The 22,373-nt window shown below is 31.9% G+C and overlaps 1 protein-coding gene across 4 annotated transcripts in view; it reads right to left on the reverse strand.

The window, feature by feature from the left end:
* The window catches only part of NOVA1 (NOVA alternative splicing regulator 1), a 142,335-nt gene that overhangs the window by 3,468 nt on the left and 116,494 nt on the right, over positions 1-22,373 (reverse strand). For 3 of the 4 annotated variants that reach the window (XM_032624845.1, XM_032624846.1, XM_032624847.1), the window contains one exon: positions 20,098-20,169. In XM_032624845.1, coding sequence (XP_032480736.1) covers positions 20,098-20,169 — 72 coding nt within the window. Of the gene's footprint in view, positions 1-19,393; positions 19,663-20,097; positions 20,170-22,373 lie in introns of those variants that run through there. The other variant, XM_032624848.1, reaches the window with a different exon arrangement.

Genomic DNA, 22,373 nt, shown 5'->3' on the forward strand with positions numbered 1-22,373 from the left:
GTGAATTTTGCGGAAGTTATAAAAAAGAGGAAATCATAACATTGCATCAATGATAACATTTTTATATGGCTCCCAAATCAAAATGCTTGATGATCCTTCACCTACTTAGCTGTAAGAATATCTCTGCTCTAAAACATATGAAAACAAAGAGTGGAGGATTATAAAGCAAAGTTAGCAAAGACAAAAAGTAGGAAAGTTCCTGAGTCCCTTTAAAACATTAATTTCATGTTCCTTATCACCTAGTAATTTTTGTGTTGTTCAATACCTTACTTAATTTATGACTAATATTTTCAGAAATGGAGGTCAATATATTTATTAGTAGTAGTATTTTAGTTTTTCAACTAAACTGACACCAACCTATAACTTTATAAAAATAACAAGTATCTCTAAATAATATAAAAATTTTCAATTGCTTTCAGGTAGGTTAGGGGCTATTTGAGAATGATACTACATGGATGTTCTATCTAAATTTGTAAAATGACTATTTTGATTTGGTAGATCATTCTCTTTTTGGCAGTAATAGCTACATTTTTAAAAACAGAGCTTACAACCATATTGTCAAAGGTTACTGAAAACTTACTGTAGTCACATGAATACTTACAACGATTCAATGTGACTGTATGAAGTATAGCCATTTTAGCTAAATTGTTCTGAAACATCCAGTTACAAAACCCAGCATATTTTTATTTATTTAATCATAATCAAATACTATTATAAGGAGGTATAAAATCAGTATGTTACTTTTATAATCCTTAAAATTAAAATACAGATATTAACATTTAAAGTTATGTTTTGGTAGCCCAAAGATACATATGACACTGTTTTATGACTCATCAGGTAGAAGATAAAAAATTGTGAATGTTCTGTCACTGACAAAGCATTGGAGGAACTGCTTTCCTTGTCCCAAACATTTAAACGGACAGGCTGAAATATCTGTTGAAATTTGAGCAGAAATTTAGTTGAGATCATCTATGAGATATCTCATTAGTTAATTTTTAGCAAGTATTGTCATGTTATCTTTAAAACACAGATTTGGATAAGGATATTTTTTAAAAAATAGAGCCATGCATTTTTAGGAAGGTAGCAAGCAGTGAAAGTATAAATTCAAATGCTAGACTGGGCTACCTCATAAATATATTTACATGTACTAAACACATACACACACATACCACACAACTTTTCTTACCACACATATAATTTATAGTCACAGTAGAAATTTGTTTCATTACAATTTGTCTATATAATCATTTCATTTTTTTTGAAAAAAATCTAAATTTTCTAGAGACATTTCTTCAGAATGTCAAATATATCCCTCATATTCCCCTGATTAAGTGCATTCAGTTTCAAGAAGTAGACTGAGAAATAGTTTTTTTAAATGTTAATTTGTTAATTTTGTTCACAGACTTTTTGGTAGAAAATTATTTGTCTGAAATGCTGAAATATGTTAAAGTGATATAATTAGAAAGTTAAACCATGATTACATCTTACACCAATTATAAGATTAGAATCATCCTTACATTTTATCCTGTGCACATAAAATATTAAGAAAATTTACTTTTAAGGATTTAAAAATCCAAATGTTAAATATAATTATATTTTGTGAATATTTCTTTTCAAAATGAGAAACATTTTTGCGAAACAGTATTGTTGAAAACATTTATATACTGACAAATTGAGGTGTTTCAATGTAATTTTTTTATGAAGAAAAATATATTAATCAACCAAGACTTTCGAAAGAGCTGTTATTAAATTATTTTAAATTTTAATATCACTGCTGTTTTGCTCAATGTAATGACTGCCTGTATGATTATAACCCACGAAGAGAAGAGCACATGAGAGGTTAATTATGGGAACTATCCTATAGACTGTCAATAAAAAGCAATGAAATATATAATTTTATAACATCCACTCTAAAATCACCTTAAGCTTGTATAAGGTATGTGAAGATGATGTTAATTTCTACTACACTGCATACCAGTCTCATACTGTATTTATTGCACCTATAACCTTTTCTTTTAACTCTAGGACTCGTTTATCCTTCCAAAAGAACTTGCAAATATGTGCACAGTACTTATATTACTTACACAAGCACATTACCTTGTCCTTCCTTTTTAAATTTTTCCCTTTAATCATTTTTCTTTCTTTTAAATATTCAAAAATTCTGAAATAACATATATTTCAGAAATAGTATGTGAACTTTTCATAAAAGTAAACATCTTCCAAAAAATATGTATCTTTGCAAATTACAGAATTACACACATCTTTTTTTTATTTATTTATTTTTATTTTTTTTATTTTTTATTTTTTTGCTGTACGCGGGCCTCTCACTGTTGTGGCCTCTCGCGTTGCGGAGCACAGGCTCTGGACGCGCAGGCTCTGCGGCCATGGCTCACGGGCCCAGCCGCTCCGCGGCATGTGGGATCTTCCCGGACCGGGGCACGAACCCGTGGCCCCTGCATTGGCAGGCAGACTCTCAACCACTGCGCCACCAGGGAAGCCCTCATCTATCTTTATATTAAAGATGTCCTTATGTAGTAAGCACATTTTCTGGATTTTAGTTTTAACTATTTGAAATAATCTTATATGAAGTACTGTCAGACATATTTGTATTTGTTGTTTTACCAAATACTGATGTAGCCTCCAAATTTTGTTGGTATAACTGACATTTGTCCACATATAAATAAAGGTGTGTTATGATTTAACAGAAGACATTAGTGATTACATATTAATATTTGTAATATGTAGCATTTATCAACTTTAGACAGGAATAATTCTGCTTACAATGAATAATCTTAGAAATTAGAAAATTAAAGAAAATGTAAATGTAAGTTATTAAATTCCAAGTTTAATAAATATACTTAGTAGCCTAGCCACTGAAAGTTACCCAACTTTTATTTCTGACACAAGGACATGAAAACCTCTTAGAATTACACTTTTTTCTCTGAAAAGTTAAAAAAAAATCCATATTTATTTGCACATTTAATATTAATCTAATACGGACACAGAGAGGAAAGAGACCCTCTGAAAAGAAGTTGAGACAAAAAGAAAAATTAATTCATTTGTATAATATCTCAGAGAGAGTAATGTTCTATTCCCACTCTATGCATCAGATCAGAGCCAAAAAGCAGGTGTGGAAGCTTGGAGATGGTGGGCAACTGAACACTCATTGGGTGGGCGGTTGGAGGAAAGGAGTGTGGAGAATTATGTGAGATAACCTATTTGCTTACTTCTTAGATACAGCATTTACCTAAAGGAAAATCTCCGGGACTTCCCTGGTGGTGCAGTGGTTAAAAATCCGCCTGCCAATGCAGCGGACATGGATTCAAGCCCTAGTCCGGGAAGATCCCACATGCCGCGGAGCAACTAAGCCCGTGTGCCACAACTACCGAGCCTGCACTCTAGAGGCCGCGAGCCACAACTACTGAAGCCCGTGTGCCTAGAGCCTGTGCTCCGCAACAAGAGAAGCCACCACAATGAGAAGCCTGCGCGCTGCAACGAAGAGTAGCTCCCGCTCGCCGCAACCAGAGAAAGTCTGCGTGCAGCAACAAAGACCCAACGCAGAGATAAATAAATAATAAATTTATTTTTTAAAAAAGGAAAATCTGTGTTTGCATCCCCACTGAAATGACAAATAGCAAATTTTAATTGTACCTGTGACTTCATTTTCATTGGTGAAGTCTGTTAACACACTGACTTAACATAATATTCTTATTTCTGAAGAAAAATGGACCTTAAATAGCATACAATTATTTGGTGTAACATGTATCAGCTAAATCAGATATATTCCTGGCAGTTAAAATCAGTTTTCCCTTCAGAACTATGATCTACAGTTGCTACAGTTGCTACAATCCACCCAATCTTCTATGAAATGCTTAGGCCCTGTGTTGGGAGCTAGAAATAAAGGATACATATGGCACTGTTTCTGTCTTTAAGGAACTTCCAGATCAGTTATAGAAAACAGATGTGTCAATGTGTCAGTGCATTCAAGTCTTAAAAGTGTGGGTACAGAAATATATAAAGGGTACAAAGGAGACAGAAAGCTTAACTGGAAGAAAAAGGGATAAGAAAATCTTTGAGAGATGATCACGTTTCATTTTTGTACTATCAGTAGCCTATCCTTTACTGTCAGACATTCCCAATGAGGTTGCTCTGTGTTGGAGAGTTCCTGTTCAAACCTAAGTCCATTTTAGTAGGGATGATCTGCTTAAATAATGATATTATTTTTAAAGAATTTTACTTATTCCTAGACTTATAATTGTTATATCAAAGAAACATGAAGTAAGATTAACAGTATAATTATACTAATTTTACCAGCATCAACTTTTCCGAAAAAAAAGTAATGAAGTGGCTGTTTCTCTATTTGCAACCACAAAAGAACCTCTATGGGAATCCCATGGAAAGAGTTAAAAATACCAAATAGGTAGGCTTTCATATTGATACGTTTCTGATTAAAAATAAGCATTAAGAAAAAAAAATAAGCATTAAGAAAAACACATTTACTCCTTTGCCAAATAAGAACCCCAATTCATTATGGTCTTAAAAAAGAAAGACAGTGTCTGTAGGCATCGTATTTCTTCATTATCATGGCAGGAAAGTTATTGAACTATTTCATAAAGCGATACTTTAAAATAAATGCAAAACAATTTCCAGTATAATTTAAGATAGCTCAGTTAATAGTATGAACTATTTTATTTAGGGCTGCCATGTTATACACTATATATGTACTGCTTTACATTTTCAAAGCAATTCCTATCAATTGTGGATACCTGCTATTTCATTCATTCAGTCAGCTGACGTCGATCTTCCTTACAACAAAAGACTTCAGTTTTCCTTCAGGAAATAACCCTCTCTCATTCTGAATGCCATGTACTTTAGGTAAGGCTGACCACCTTCCAATACCTCTAGAACTGGACACATGACCTAAGAAGCCTGCATATCACACTTTCCACACTCGTAGTAGGTACTGATTTGGGACTGAGCACATGACACTGGATGGTCCAATAAGAGTTAGCCTTAAGAATCTGTGAAATTGTTGGGATGGAAGTAACTGTGTGTTTAATCTAGCAGAACACAAGCTTGATATTACTAGTGCTATCTTGTCACTATATGGAAAGAGGAAGAAGCTGACTGAAAATAATTTTAAGTTGACTTAGATAAAAGGAGACTTCAGAAATGGAGAGAGAGAAGTTTCTGATACCATTTTGGCATCTGAACCTAACCATGTATAAAGCCAGGACAGAATCAATATAATTCCCCCCCCGCTTTTTTTTTGTTTTGGTTAAGCCACTTAGAATTGGATTTCAATAAACTGTAATCGACAAAACAGTATCCTTGAAAATAAGTTCTTGTTATATTGTGTAGTATTTGCCTATCCAAAAGAAATACTGACAGTTTATTGTATCTCTTGATGCTCTAAAAGTCAAGATGTCATAACTCTGGTAAAGAGACATGAGTGCATTATTTAACGTATCTTTTACTGAGATATACATGATCTAATAGGATAAATTTCTTTCATTTGCCTAATGTATTACACCTTAGGCTACTGAGGCACCATTTATTAGTGGCCATTGGAGATGTATGTGTCATGTGGGGGGATCCACACTGAACTACTGACCAAAGTAAACTGAAAAAAGTGTATCTTTCTTTTGATTATAGATTTTAAAATATATAAATAACTGTCTTTCTAAAAAGTACTGCTCTGACAAAGTATGTATGACAGAGCTACATTAAATATCCAAAATGAATGAAAAAGCAGCTCTTCCAACTCTCTCTGTGTGTTTAATCTACTTACTTTTGATAACCAAATTCAAGGCCGTACAGTTTTCATAAGCATGTCTTTATATCTATCGTAAAATACTATGCTATGTTCTCTCATATATCCTTAACCCCCACCTACTGCCAACACCAGGTTTTAAACCTGGAAGCCATCTGTGCCTTCCCTTGCTCCCTAGATCTCTACATCCTGTTATGCACTGTTGATTTTTTTTCCCCTGAAATGCTTCTTGCCAGTCCTACTGCTTTAGCCTATCTAAAGGAATGTGTGGTGTAATAAAAAGAATCTAGAATTGACAGTTAGGACATATGGACCTTCACCCTGGCTCTGCTGTGTGACCTTTGTCAATCACTTCAGTTTCATCATCTATAAAACCAGACAACTTGATAAGACTGTGGATGAGTTTTTATTTTAGCATTATTAAAAAGCCCTAATCAACAGCCTTCAATGATCTCTTTCCAGCTACCCACTAAATTATAAAGACTCCTTATGTAGATATTCCAAATTCTCCATACCCTGTCCCCAACTTGTCTTCCCAGTTTCATTTTCTATGACTAGTATTCTATGCTGAATCCAAACTTTACCTGCTAGTTCTTAAATATACTCTATATTAGTTGTTTTTCTAGGTCTTTGCCTTTGTTTATTCATTTGTTCCAAATGACTAAAATGTTGCCTATATTTCCAACACTGTTCTTCCCCTTTAACTCACACATTTTTGCTTGCTGAAATCTTATGTCTTCCAGAGCAGCTTGAATGTAATGCAAAATATATGGATTTATGTAAGAACTAAATAATAAAGTATTTGAAAGACTCCAGCATGGCCATGCAGGAGTGTGTGTGTGTGTGTGTGTGTGTGTGTGTGTGTAAAATACGACACTGGGTTCTTAAAACAAAAACAACTTTATCATCTCTAAAATCTAAAATTCAAATTATATTGCGCCCATGCTGAAATTTACAAAAAGACAAATATACAGATGTTTTAATCTTGTCATAAAATTCCTGAAATCAGTAACACAGATTTGTCATTTAAAAATCCAATAAGAGTACAGTAATTAAATATGCACTATATGCCTTTTTCTTAAGTTTTCATCAATGTATTATGTTTTTCCTATGTAATTTTATAGCTTCTTACTAATCAAGCTTGTGGCTAGGCTTCTTTAGCCATAAAAAATGTGGTCAGATTGGTTCTAAAAGTCTAGAATATAAACATATTAGTGTTTACTTGATTAAGCAATGAACTGGATCAATTAATAAGATGACGAAATGACAGTATCTACTGAATCATAATCACAATTCATAACCGGTGCAGTTACCTCCCACACCTTGCCTTGCTTCAAGCAATTGCATTTTTACCTTAAAATAATTGAATTTAAAAAGTTTTGTGGAGACCATACATCATCCATTTTATATCTTCTTCCAAAGGGCCATACTTTACTTTCCCCTCTGGCTGTAAGACACGGCAGAAAATGACAGTATACCTCTTTTTTGTATCTCTTTGGAACAAGACAGAAAAATGAATGATAATCACCAAAAAATTTCCAAAGGCAAATAAAGTTTAACTGAACTATTTTTTTTTACTTCATATATTTTTTACTTTTCCCCTTGAAGCATTATTCCAAGTTTTTTTTCTTTTGATGACTGTTGCATATTTTAAAAATATACCATATTACATTTCAGAGAGGGATATACTTAGGAATAAGAAAAATAGGAGAAATCTATTCTTTATAAGAAGGAAGTGAAAAAAAAGCTAGACATAATGATATCAAAAAAGAATACTACTAGAAGTCAAGTAATTATGAAGAAACTATGAGGGTTGTAAATGATAAACTATTATAGAGCAGCTCATTATTTACAAATGAAAATAATTTGGGGTATTGCCTTCTTAATGCTTACTAAACCAGCTTTTACTAAACTGAGGTTAAATTTCTGGAAGTCCCATTTGCCATTATCATCCATGTGTCAAATTATCAAAAAGCTCTTTGAAACTATTATTATTTTTAAACCCTCTCTTTTGGTTCATCTCTTTCAGGGCATGTATACTAAGATATATGTTCAGATTTCTTAATTCTTATTAGTGGAAAAACATATTTGAAATATTTGGACTTTTTATATGAAAACTAATATTTTCAACTTAATATTTTAAAGGTTGCAACAATCAATTTAAGTGTAATTGATTGAAATCAATTGAAAAAGTGAAAAACAGCCATGCACATGAAAGTAGGGGCTGTTTACTGAAGGAGATAATGGAAAGGTGTGAAAGAAAAGGATAGAGGGAATCACGAATTCTATTTTGGATATATCAAGTTTGAAATGCCTACCAGTCATCCAAGTGAAGATATCAATGATATGTAGGTGATTGGCTATGAGTTTGAGAGTTAACATAGAGATAGTATTTAAAGCCAGAGAAATGGATAAGGTAATCCAGTGGAAGGTAAAAATGAACAAACAGTTCATTAAATAGTGGACAGCAAAGAATTGTGCAGGATAAGAAAATATTTAACTTCTAAAATAATCAGATATTCAAAGCAGAGCAGCAAAATTAATCACCAAAAAAAAAAAACAAAGGCAAACCAAATGAAAATGAGGGAATGGCTTAACTACTAATCTCTTTCTTTCAATCTCTTCTGTGGCAGTATATATCAGCTTTTGGAAATCACCTTATAGAACACATTAAGTTATAAAATGAGCATAATCTTTAACTTAGTTTCTTTCCTTCTGTGATCCATCTGGGAAATAATCCAAAACATGGAAAATGTCATATACACAGAACAGTGTAAAGACACTATATAAAGCTATAAAATAATGTGGAAAATATCTATGCAAAATTTTTAAAATACATAAATGTATATGTAGAATTTGAATTAAACAGTGTAAAATTATATGCAGATAAAACTGAAATAAAGAAAATAATAGAGGTTGGGTTTCAGATGAGCTTTTTTTCTTACCATATAAACCTTGTATTAAATTTTTAAAAATTAGTATAACAAAAGGAAATAGAATTATCCCCAAATTAGGATGCTGAATAAACAAATGCCACAAAAGCAGAATAAACAATTCATTAAAAATAAATTTTGTATATTTCTGGTATTCAATGAACAATTATTTACTGAGTTCCAGGTACTGTTCCAGATGTTGGAAATACAGAGTTAAATAAAAAGGTTAAGATCTCGCTTTCATGAAGCTTCCAGACACGTGGTACAATAAATACTAATAAACATTTAAATGTGTATATAAAATGATTTGATAAACGACAGAAAAGCAGATTTATAAAATACTTTAAAATTTTAAAACAAGAAAATTTAAAATCATAGTTTTAAATAAGAATCATGTAATTATGCTAAATGCCTGTTCAGGAAAACCACAAAGTTAATCTAATCTAGGAATATAAAGCTATTTAAAAGTCTGAGTTTGGTACATGGGTTGATTTAATATTCTATGATGTAAGCAAACTAATTTGATATTATTGGAAGTAAATTTCTCAACTATGTTTAAAAACTGATCTGTATTTAAACTTGTATAACTAGGTAACTAATTATTAAAAAAATTTTCACAATTTGGATTATTTTTCTTTTACAAATTTTTGATTAAGCCATTTTTACCATTAAAATTAAGTATTATTATTAATTAGTTAATGATAATTGATGTACCATATTTTAACATGATTTAAAATATTATTGATATCAAATTACAGTTGCTTGTATTTTATATTTACTAATCAAGCGAATTCAACATTTCTTATATTTTAATTTCACCAAGAATTTTTCTGAAGGCAATATTTATTTTTTAAAAACTAATAGTTGCCTACATTTCAGTGTCTTATTAGTAAAGGGAAGTTGACAGTTTACTATCACAAATGACTATCATTAAGAAATGAAAATGTCCTGAATTTTTCTTATTACATTAATACTTGTAATGTGCAAATACATATTGACTAATATATAAAAAGCTACAGAAAAATGTCTGCAATTTAACAAAATGTATTATTAGTCATAAAACTAAATTTTTTTCCTACATATGGATTGAAGTAATTCACTTCTAATACTTAGTGAATCACAAATAAAAATACATTACTTTTATAGCCATTATTTGGCTAAAGTTAATGAAACAGATCACTTCCTTTCTCAAATATATTTTTAAAGAGTAACTGAAGGACTGTATCACCTAATGGAAGGAAGAAAACAATAGCTAAACCAAAGACCAATAAAATTAATTATAAGGTACGAGGTTCAGAAGAAAAGGTGAAAAAGATCAACTGGAATATTCCCAAATCAAAGATTAAAATATTAGAAAAAACGAGAAACAATTTTTATTCCACAGTGATCAGGTATCAAACTCCTCAATCTGGCAAAACTATGAGAATATGAAAAGATATTATCAGAGAGAACAAGCAAAGATTTTCCTATTTCTAAGCTTTTTTAAAATAAAATTAAAATATTGAAAATAAACTTGATAACTACCTGGTTTTCCTGTTTTATGTATTTTCCATTTTATATGGCTCTATTAGAAAGATAGAAAAATTCTGTTGAAGGGTATATATACACACACACAGAGCAAGACTAGTGCACATTCTGGAGTAATGAGGCACTAAGTGCTTTAGTTATCTAAAGGCACATATAACGTTCTGTCTTGAGAACACACTGTGTGCAAGAACTACCAGAGCTATGACTGCAGGGAGAATGCTGATGAAACAACCAACCACCTTTACCTACTAGGTAGTCCAGAAAGACGAAGAATATTGCATATCTGCCTACTTACCAGCCAACACTAGACAAGGCACTCTGGATTTTTATCATTGACTGAGCCATATATGGGATGTAAAATAAGGAACATTTCATATTTCATTAACTCTTTTCCCCTGAAGTTTACCATTTTTTCAATATGAAAACTTGAAAAGCCCTAGGCTTTCCATAAATATAAAAATGCCTTCATATAAAATCAAACCTTTAGAAGGGACTTTGGAAGGTCACATAACATGGTATTTACTAAGTGATGTGTTATAATTCTAACTGGAAAATATTAATGGTGTGCTGCTTTCAGCAGTAATTCTTAACTTGCCCTCAGGAAGATCCTCTAATGCCCATCACTGGGTATGAAGGACAAACCGTCTATAGCATAACACACTAACAAAATTAGAAGTTTGCAGTGGAATGGGTATGGTTAGGAAGTGCTCATTTAGCTCTCCGCCATAAATTTTGGCAAGAATATTGCTAAATAATCTTTAAAAACAGTAATGTAATCTGCACATATAAATATTTCCATGGTTAGAGAACCTCTAACTGTATTTGGTAACAGTCAAAAGACTACTACTGCTATCTGAAAAGACAATCATCCTTTGTATAATATTTCTTCATAGATTTAAATTGTATTAATTAGTAACCTTTACTGTTTTCAGTGATAATACTAACACTTTCCCTTCAACTTGTGCACAAATCAAATCAAATATTTGTTCTTTAATTTAATGTTAATCAAATAATATTCAAAGTGTGTTATTTCATTAAAAAGTTGAAGTTGTGAAGAGATAGTGTTATGTAATACACAATTATATAATTATCATATTTTTAATAAACTACTGTGCATTTTTCATATGGTAAATGGTGATTCCCAAATAACAAGAGGCTTCAGGAAACATTTTTCCAACTCTCCAAATATAGATGCCTAATCTCATCCTAAATCTATTAAATAAGAATCTACATAGATAATTTTGATGAGGCTAGAATTGAGAACATTTGATATATTAATTAACAAAGAATAAAGAAAAATATTACAGTTCCTTTGCCACTTAATAAATGTCTCCTCTGATCCTTAAAGCCTCTCTTGTGATCCTTCTTGAAACTCCTCAAAAAGCATCCCACAACTAGGAAATGAAGGAGTCAAGTAGTCCAAACATATCTATCAAAGACAGTCCAATCTTTCTCAATCTTTTGGAAAGTTACCACTTTATATGCCTTAGAACATTACATAATATCGCAACTGGGGCCATTATTTTTTTCCATCTTGTTTTACATTCCCTTAGTTAACACTTTAAAAACAAAGTAGAAACATAAAAAGTTAATAATGTTAATATTCCTTGTCATCACCCTGATGATACATGAACACAGGATATTTCTGACTTAAAAATGAGGCCATATGTTTCTTAGCAACTTAATTTTCTTTAGTTAATATATTACAAACACTATTCTAGGCCAATTTATATGGCTCTAACTCATTAATTTTAATAGTTTCACCACATAATATTCTACAATACCATATATATTCAGCCACTCTCCTGTTAAAGCAGATGGTTTTCCAACTGTTGCCACTGTAAATACTACTGCAACATACACCTTTGTCTATATTTCTATGTATTGGTACATTAAATTTTACTGGGTAGATTCTCAAAAGCTGTACTATTATAGCATCTCTTATATCAACAGTGTATGAAAATGATTATTTCCTATATTCTTTTTTTTTTTTTTTTTTTTTGTGGTACGTGGGCCTCTCTCACTGTTGTGGCCTCTCCCGTTGCGGAGCACAGGCTCCGGACGCGCAGGCTCAGAGGCCATGGCTCACGGGCGCAGCCGCTCCGCGGCATGTGGGATCTTCCCTGACCGGGGCACGAACCCGTGTCCCCTGCATCGGCAGCCGGACTCTCAACCACTGCGCCACCAGGGAAGCCCTATTTCCTATATTCTTGACAGCACTTTTAATTTATAAACACATGCACACACACACAGGCACACACACAGAGATAAAATTTTTGTGTTCTTGATATATGTGTATTATATACACACACATAAAATTCTGTCTATCTGGTAAAAAAATATATAATCTTGTGATGTTGATTCAAATTTTCCTGATGCCTGGTAAGGTTAAACATGCTTTCATATGTTTATTGGGCATTTCCATTTCCTCTTCTGTAAACTGCCTTTTCATAATCTTGACCTATTTTTTTCTCCTGGGTTTTTATTTTTTAATATCAATCTAGGGTTTCTCTGTATAGTAATTAATTCACTGTCATATGTGTTCAACATATTTTTCCAAGGGTACTGTCACCTTTTGCTTATTAATGGTGTATTATTCTACTATACCAAAATATAAAATATTTATATATTTGAATGTTCTAACCTATTCCTTTATGTTTTAGATTTCCTTCTTGCTTAAGAAAGTCATCCTCAACTTGATTTCACACACCATAATTTCATCAAATAGTCTTACAGTTTCAATCTTGTATGCATTGAGATTTATTTTTATATATTGTACAAGGTAGAGGTCAAATTTATTTTCTTTCAGGTGGACAGTCAAGTATGCCAGCACCATTTATTAAATAAAACATCCTTTTCTAAAATAAATAAAATGACCCAACTATTACTCTGGACCAGGCAGTGTTCTAAATGCTTCTCATGTACTGATTTATTTAAGAATCATGACAACCCTATGAAGGAGGCACTGTTATTATTCATTTTACAAACAGAAAACACATGGTGAAGTTAAGGATGTTTCCTTAAATCAGAAAATTAGGAAGTGGCAAAGAAGCTAGGAACTATGGCCTAAGAGTACAATTCTCTTAATCCCTAAATTACACTACCTTTCTTAATGAATGATAGAATACAGTTAAGTTCCCATATGTACTTGGATCTATTGATATTTCTGAAATCTCTTTTATGTTTCATTGACCAATTATATTTGTTTGTGTTAATACCACATGGCTTTTATTATTATTGCAAAATTTCACTTGAAGAAGGGATTTTCAAAAATAAAAAATGAGTTTTACAACATATAGACCATAAGTGTATTCTTCCAACTAATACTAGTCACTCAACAAATATTGAGAACCTATAATGCTCCCGGTTAGTGCTTCTTAATACATAAGAGAATAAAACAAAGACCACGGTTCTCACGTAACTTATTTTCTAGGAAAGTGAGACTGACAATACACAATAAATATGATAATAAGCAAAGTATGTAGTATTCATGAGGCAATGGAAAAAAATACAGCAAGATAAAGGGAATCAGAAGTACCTGGGAGAATGGGGAGGCCAGGTTGCAGTGTCAAATAGGGTGGCCAGGTATATCCTTCTCAATAGGGTATTGAGAGGTGAATTTTGAACAAAGACTTGATGACTATGAAGGTGTTAGCCAAGTAGATCTCTGAGATAAGAGAATTTCCTGTACAGAGAGGCAAGCACATGCCTAATGTCTGCAAGGAAATGCAAGCAGGTGAATTTGCCTGGGGCAGGGTGAGGAAGGAGGCAAGTGGTAGGAAATGAAGTGAAAAAGGTAATGTGGCAACGTCCAGATCTTGTAACTTAATGGATGTCATTTTGGGGATATTGGCTTTTGCTTAGTTCAATGGAAAACTATCACAGGTGTAATTTTTAAAAACTGACATATTTTAGAAGCCATAGTCTGCTCAGTGGAGAACAGACTTTGGGGAGCAAAGGTAGAAAGTCAGAGAAACCTATACAGAGGCCTTTGTAATAATTCAGGCTTGGACTAGGGTAGCAGTAGATGTAATGAGAAGTGGTCAACATTCTATATATTTTTTTAATGGTAGAGTCAACATTATTTCTTATAGGAACTGGATTTGGGGTATTAAAGAAAAGAGATGAGGATGAATCCAAGATTTCTGATCTGAGAAAGTAGATGCATGGAATTGCTTCAACTGAGACGGTAAAGGCCATAGGTGGAGCAGGTTTGGAGTAGTTTTAGGACTCCTAAATTAAAGATGTCCATTAGATATGGATGTGGCAATGCTGAGTGGGAAACTGGATACAGTCTGTAGTTTCACTCTGAGATCCAGATGAGAGATAAATGTGAACCCAAGTTATGTGGGATCTTACACAATTTTAGAGGACATCTTTGTCCTCTACATTCAAAATTATAAAGATAAAACTAGGTAGAGGGCCTTGTAATAAGCCTGTGCAGGTTAGGAATCTTAAGGCTTAAGCCTTCATTAGTTCATAGTAAACCTGCCTCTCATTGGAAACATAAATTTTGCATATGTCAGAATATAAAAGCCAAGGTATTATATGAGGAGAAAGAAAACTATATACCCAGAAAGAGTTTCAAATATTAAGACCCAGATCACTCCAACATTAAGAGGGATGATGGGAAGAACTAGCAGAGGATTTTGAGATGAAGCACAAGGTATGACACAGGAGGAAAATCAAGGTTGTGCAATAATATCCTAGAAGCCAAGTAATGAAAGTATACCAAGAAAGTGAAAGTGACAAATTATAACAAATACTGCTGATAGGCCAAAAAATACGTAGATTGAGAACAGACAACTGGAATTAGCTATATGATCATCACTGATGTCCTATGCAAACATAGTTTTGGTAGAATGGAGGCAAAAACCTGATAGGAGTGAATTTAAGAAAAGATGGGAAGACAGAAACTGGAAAACAGAGAGTAAATAGCTTTTGTGAGTTTTGCTACAAAGGAGTATAATAAATAGGGCATTAGTGGGTGAGGGAAGTGAGATTAAAAGTTTTGTTTTGTCTTTTAAGATGGGAGAAAAAAAACAGATGTATGTATGCTGATGGGAATGACCCTATAGAGGTCAGAAACTTGAAAGATAAAGGAGAGAGAAGGTAGAATTGTTGAAGAGATGACCTTGAGTAAAGGAAAAATAATAAGGTTTAATGTGCAAATGAAATTACTGGTTTTAGACAGGAGCAGGGAAAGTTTATGGTAATAGATGAGAGGTAGAATATGTGGGTATAAATGAAGTTGTGATTTTGTACAATTTTTCTTTTTATTGCTTCCATTTTTCTCAGTGAAGTAGGAAGTAAGATCATCAGCCGGGAGTGAGGATGGAGCAAGAGATATTGGGGTGCTCAGGGACAATCCTTAGATGGCCCCATGATCTCTGCTCCCTTGGTGTTATGCCTTGTATAGTTTCCTCCATTTAAGTGTGAGTAGAAATTGTAACCTGATTTCTAATCAACAGAATATGGCAAAGGGATGGAATGTCACTACTCTTGATTAAGTTACACTGTACGGAAAAGGATGTGAGAAGTCACTCCTGTGTTTAAGTTCAATAAGACTTCATCTTGCTAACACACAACGGAGAGAGAGAGATTTTCCTGTTGGCTTTGCAAGACGCAAAGAGCCAAACTATGAAATGCCTGTAGAGAGGGTCACACAGCAGGGAACTTGGGCAGCCTCTATATTCTGAGAGCTTCCTCTTGCCAACAGCCAATGAGAAGTTGGGGTCCTCAGTCATACAGCTGCAAAAAACTGGATGCTGCCATCAACCTACATGAACTTAAAATCGGATTAGACTCCAGTGAAGCCTCTAGATGAGAATACACCCCAGCCAGTACTTTGATTGCTGACTTTTAACTCTGAGCCGAGGACTCAGCTAACAGTCTTTGACTCTTGACTCAAAGAAACTATGAGATAATAAAGGTGTGCTGTTTAAGCCCATAAGTTTGTGGTAATCTTTTATACAGCAACAGAAAACTAATTAAAGGAAAGGAGAAAGGAGACAAGAATTTATGAAACAGTCCTCTAAAGAGTAAAAAAGTAACTGGGCTTATGATTACCTGACAGAATTAAGGGTCCATTTGAGATCTGTGTTCATGAAATCAAAGTAGGACCAGTGAGTTCTATTTGTGTTTTTCTGTAACTATACCAAAAGTGCTATATATGAGTATGAGTTATCTATTTTCATTTGTTTTGTATATTTTGATATATAATTTCAAATTAGTACATAAATAAATATCTATAAAGCACATATTTCTGAAACTCTTTTTATTCTTTTTACTTTTCCTGAAATTTGAGAAGAATCCCAGGAGAGCTAACAATCAGGAATCTAAAATTAAGAATTTAATTATTGGCACCATTGACTGATTAACAAAACCATTTTGTTGAATCTTGAAGTGATTGAAAAATGTAGCATCAATAACTTAGAACTGATCAAATACAACTGGTTCTGTTTTTTATCTTAAGTTTATAAACACATTGATTAAGACTCTAATTCTATTTGTATCTTTATATTTGCTTCTTAAAGTTCCACATGTAAAAAGTATCAAACCTGCACTTTGCAATATGCAATGCATGCAAAAAAAAAAGTGTAAGTTGTAAAAGTATTAGCCCTAACTTTTCTTTCTTAATAGGAAAATAATAGCAATTTGATTTATAAGTTAGACAACAAGTAGCTCAGTACTCTCACTAGGGAAGAAAATAACTATAGAGCATCTCAGGCTATCCTAAAAAGCATACAGAAACTTTGTATAGAAATATTTTAGAGTTGAAAAAGCAGCAATATTAGTATCACAGAATCTTTTTTTAAAAATAAAACTCAAACAGTTTAAGCTGTTTTATGCTATATTATTTACCATCTTAAAGAATAATCTTTCTTTTTCATTATCACTTGAAAGAAATTTCAGAAAATATTAAATAAACATAACCTAACATTTATACGGTGAGTAGTACACTCTAGAATAGCACTGTTCTAAGAATAGTTAATGAATTTATTATCTGAATTTCACAGAAGGGGAAACTGAGGCCCAATTTACTCAGCAAGTGGCAGAACAAGGATTTGATTATAGGAAATTAGGCTCCAGTCTTGACTTTTAACCACCATTCTATAAAGCTTCTCATATGACAGTCCTTCAGTTTTCCAGGGGAAATTATTATAGACCCATAACACTGTAGTTACAGTCTGTCAGTCTGATCAGTGAAAACAGTCTGACCCGTGGAAACATGAGGGTAGGAAAGTAAAATCCAGTATGTACTGAAACATCATAGTCATTTTTAAAAAGAACAGAAAAGATTTTTAAACGTTGAAACTGCAGATAAAACTTACTCTTTAATGTATTTTCTGTGCTTTTTATTGTTGGGTTTTCTAAATGTTAATAGTCCCTTAGTTCCTTTTATTACATTAGTTTGTAACACAAACTATTTATTCTAAAGAAAACTCAATCATAACTCATTTAGCTATTATAGATGAAATAACACAAGCAGTCGTCTAGATTGCTTTATATTGGTTTATGAAAATTCACATGGAAAAAGTCTGCAGTTACTTTTAACAGCATAGGATATCAGATTAGCTATAACACATAAACAATAATTTTAACACAAAACTGGAGACATATCTGCTAAATTGCTGGGTAAGAATAAAGTAAACTTATACCAGAAATGAACGTTATATTATTATAGGTTTGAGAGTCTATTTTAAGTATGGAGAGTTTAAGATGATCACATTAAAACCCATTTTTCTATCTTGGTTACTCTTACAGATCTAAGTCAATTTAGTGAAGCTGAATTAATTAGGACTATCCACAAGAAATAACTGTGAGCTATCTAAAGACTGAATAAACAGCAAAAACCAAATTATCTTCTGTCCTACAACATTAATAGAATCTATTGGGAAATACCGATAGGGAATGAATAATTACACACTACTAATAACATAAAGATGAAAGATAACTACAATTCCTTCAATAAATTTAAGGATTTTGTTTTGTTCTTTTATACCTTGCCTCATGTTATCCAGGAGATATTATACTTCTTTGTAGAAGAACAGAAGAAATCAAAGTATAAATAAAACACATTTAACAAACATAGCTAGAACAGTGAACAGAGTATAAAACCACAAATGACTTATTATTTCAAATGAGAAAAATATAATTAGAAAAATATCCAAAGGTGGATGTAGTAACATATCTAGAGGGTAAAAATGTTATATTGTTAGTAAACTTCAACAAGTAACCTTTTTAAGAAATCATTTTATAAAAATTCATGTTCACATAAAATAAAGAAAATACAAATCTAACTTCAAAGACAAAATTATTGAGATGGTTTTTCTCTCTAGATCCAGAATTTTTTACTTTTTACTTTGAGAAAAATCATTTGTTTTTATTACTGTTGTACTCATTTGTCTTGTTTTTATTTGGAAGAGAATGAAGTACAAGAAACATTAAAAACATAAAGTCAGTTGTTTTCACAATAGTTTTCTATATCATATAATTAAAGCTCATATAGGAGATAAGGTATGAGTGAAAATGTATATACACTTTTCAACTTTATGCATCAATAATACAAGCTTGGTTCTCACTTTATGTAGTACCATTACCTTCAAAGAGAAGTGCTGGGTTTCATCACTAGAGATGTGTACTTTTTTAACCAATTTATTGGGGCTAAAATGTGAACATTATAAAGTATTTTTCTTTGAAGGGAATATTACTGCATAAAATAAAAATCAAGCTCCTACTATAGAATAACATTCTAAATGTTAGTTTTGCTTTCAGTTATTTAAAATTTTTTCCTGAGGTTGCAAAGGTATTAGAATCCATAAATGAGCAAAATAATTCTGATAGCCTTATATTAGATCATATTCAAAAGCCACATTTAATATATTTAGCAAATATAGTTCAAAGTTAATAATTTATTAATCAACTGTATGAAAAATATATTAAAAACATAAGCTCTTGTTTAATATTTAAATAATCCCATAAGGCCTTGTATTAGTAAAAAAGTGGAAATATTAAGGAAAATAACATTTCTCACCTAAATGAAGCTCAACTCAGACAAAATGAAAATGTGTTTAATCATTTTAATAAATATATTTTTCAACATTTGTCATGTTAAAGTACAGTAAGGCACTGAATTACATAGAATATTTTAGTGATTTCCTTAAACGTGCCAAAAATAACTACATTTTTGAAGAATGTCCTACAAATGTTCAGTACCAAAACAATCAAGTCAAACTAAGATATATTTCTAATTGCAAAGTTTGCCACTCCAGCAAAGAAAATGCTATTATTAAATTCTAAGAAAGTACCATTTCCTGAGTTGTTAAACAGCATTAAAATTATCACAAATTCCAATTTCCAGTTACTTTTAGATTGCTAGGAATGCTTTTCATCAAAAGTTTAAAATTGTTACACAGTAAGGCATATCTGAAATAAAAAACAAAGAAAAATGCATTCACATTTAAAGATATACCTTTGCTCAGTAAGTCATATTTATACATTTAGTTTTTACATATATGATATTCTTAACTTATATACCAAGAATCCTAGGGAGAAATAATAAGGGAGATTATAAACACCAACTCAATAAATAACCCTCAAAGCTCATAAAGTCATAATTTTAGGGGGAAAATCCAAAATTCTAGTAGTCTACCATCTGAATATATTTTTGTTATCTAAAGCTAAAAATGCATATAAATTTTCAGGAATAATTGATATTTCTTTCTCAAGTTATTTGGAATCTGTTCATGGTGCACATATGTGAATGAACGAATACATCCTTAACCCACCAGTATCTTTTTCTCCAGTGTGCAGGCAATCACCCGTGAAAAGTATGGTGTAGATGACAGGATGATACTGTACCTGATTAGCTCTGGAGGTGGTCATGGGATCAGATGGAGAGGACTTGGTGGTAGTTGGGGAAGATGGCAATGTCTGGGAATAAAGCAGTTCAGGAGCAAATCAACCTTTATAAGCCTTAAACTGATTATTTAAATAAAACAAAATAAAATAAAATGTAATATAACGAGAACAAAATCCTATGAACAAATTTTTCTCCTATTCATTCAAATTTAATGGAATTTAAGATCAATTAAGTAACTAATGCATGTAAATATGCATGCATAAGCATGTAAAAATAAATTCATGACTTGAAATCATGATGGTGACCGATAAAAATTCACATGAGTATTAAAGGTATCCTGACCATATTCATGAATAGTAGTCTCTTTTCTTTCCCTCTTGTTTTCTTGGGGGAAAAGAGATCTCAAACAAAAATTCAAGAAATTTAATGAGTAAAACTGAAAGTCATTTTCCTATCAATGAATACAGTCGGGGGTTGAAAGAAGTGGTGAAATGAAGTTTACTTTCGCATAAAAGTATCCACCTACTTAATATGTTGAACATCACCAACAAGTTGATTCCACATGAATTTAGGGTTCCATACTTAAAAGCAATTAAATTTGCTGTTCTGAGTTCTTAATATCACATTATCTTCTAAAACATTAATTTTTAATAAATTTAGAGCCCGTCTGAAAATGTAAACATTAACCTCATATTAATAAACAAGTAACTAATAGCATTTTAACAAATTGCCATAATATTTTTTATCATTTGTGTTAAACACTAAAAGTTTATATAGATAAGGTGTATAATATATTATAGCGTCATCAGCCTGTGTTGAAAATAGGTACAAAAATATTAGGAATCAAATTATTGTTCATTTCATTTCTAAACACATATACAAACTATATATAAAATATGCCATATGAGACCATAATATACTTAAGATATTTAAAAAACTTCTCATGTCTAATAGAGTAACCTTAATGTGTGTGTAACATGTTAAGATGTTATCTTTTTAAAAAGGTATATTTTCACTCAGCAAATAGCATGGCTTAAGTAGCACCCTCAATAGATAATATTTCTTAATACATGAAATGGGGTAGTTTTATAGGACAGACAAAATTCTATATGGACATTATGTTTTATATTAATATATATCCATCAAAATTACTCACATATGAGCAAAAGCATAACTTTAAAGGTTCAGCAGTGTCAGGAAAAGCAGATGAAATTACTTAATACAGTCATATTTATGCATTTAATATTTCAAAAGTCCTAATTAGGATAGAATAAAGCATTTAAGAGTAAAAGAAAGGATAAAAAATTCACAGGCTCCTGCTTAACTCACTGTTCTCAAGTAACAAAGACTGATTCTAATATCAGATCACATTTTAAACAGTCTACTCCTCTAGGGATTCTTGATTCTTAAGTTAAAACCTAAGATACTTTGAGGAAAACCAGACTTAATGTTGAGTCATACCAAGATTTTTGTTAAATCATACTTTAAAAGGGGAGAGGAGCTACATTCAGAAGTAAAACATCACAAAAGAAAAAAACCCTTCGAATCCTTTGTTTTCTGTTTTTGCTATTTGTAATAAATTCATTTTACAAAGTCATTTCTCCAGAGAGACTTTCATTTCCAGTCATTAATAATTGCCCTAATATTTTATTTTCCATGCAATACTATGCAGAGACATACACTATTGACTTTGGGCTACTCTTGTACTATGAACTGAAGAGTAAAGGTTTTATTTTCCCATCTCTGGCTACAGTTGTTACTGTACAGATTTCCTGGGGGTAGTTAACATATATTTAAGAATATGTTCTTTACTAATCTCAGAGTGATTATGAGACTGCTGACTAAATAGATGTGAGATAAATCTAGAGGCCATCTATCCCAATATAGGTTAGAAGCCAAGTTCATTAACCTACAGAAGCATGAGGTATGTGTGTTGGGCTCTTCTATTTGCATCAGGATAAAATCAACTTGAAGTATCACAGGTGTTCATTATGACATCTATCTTGCCCTAGATATGAATTCTCTTGAAATATTGCAAAGAAATATGTGGAAAAAGTAGTAATATCAAGTGACTCAGAATTTGTGGTCACTAAGATTAATATTATCTTCTGTCAATTTATTCAGTATTTTTCTTTTTACTTGGCGTATATGTGAGGTATTGGGCATGTATTAATAATCGATAGAATTCATATTCATCAACATTGTCCTTAATAATTCTGATGCTGTTTCTTTCTCACAGAAATAAAAACAATAATTTTAAACTTCTGGAACAATA

This window comes from Phocoena sinus, chromosome 2, assembly GCF_008692025.1.
Source record: "Phocoena sinus isolate mPhoSin1 chromosome 2, mPhoSin1.pri, whole genome shotgun sequence".
Classification (NCBI taxonomy): Eukaryota; Metazoa; Chordata; class Mammalia; order Artiodactyla; family Phocoenidae; genus Phocoena; species Phocoena sinus.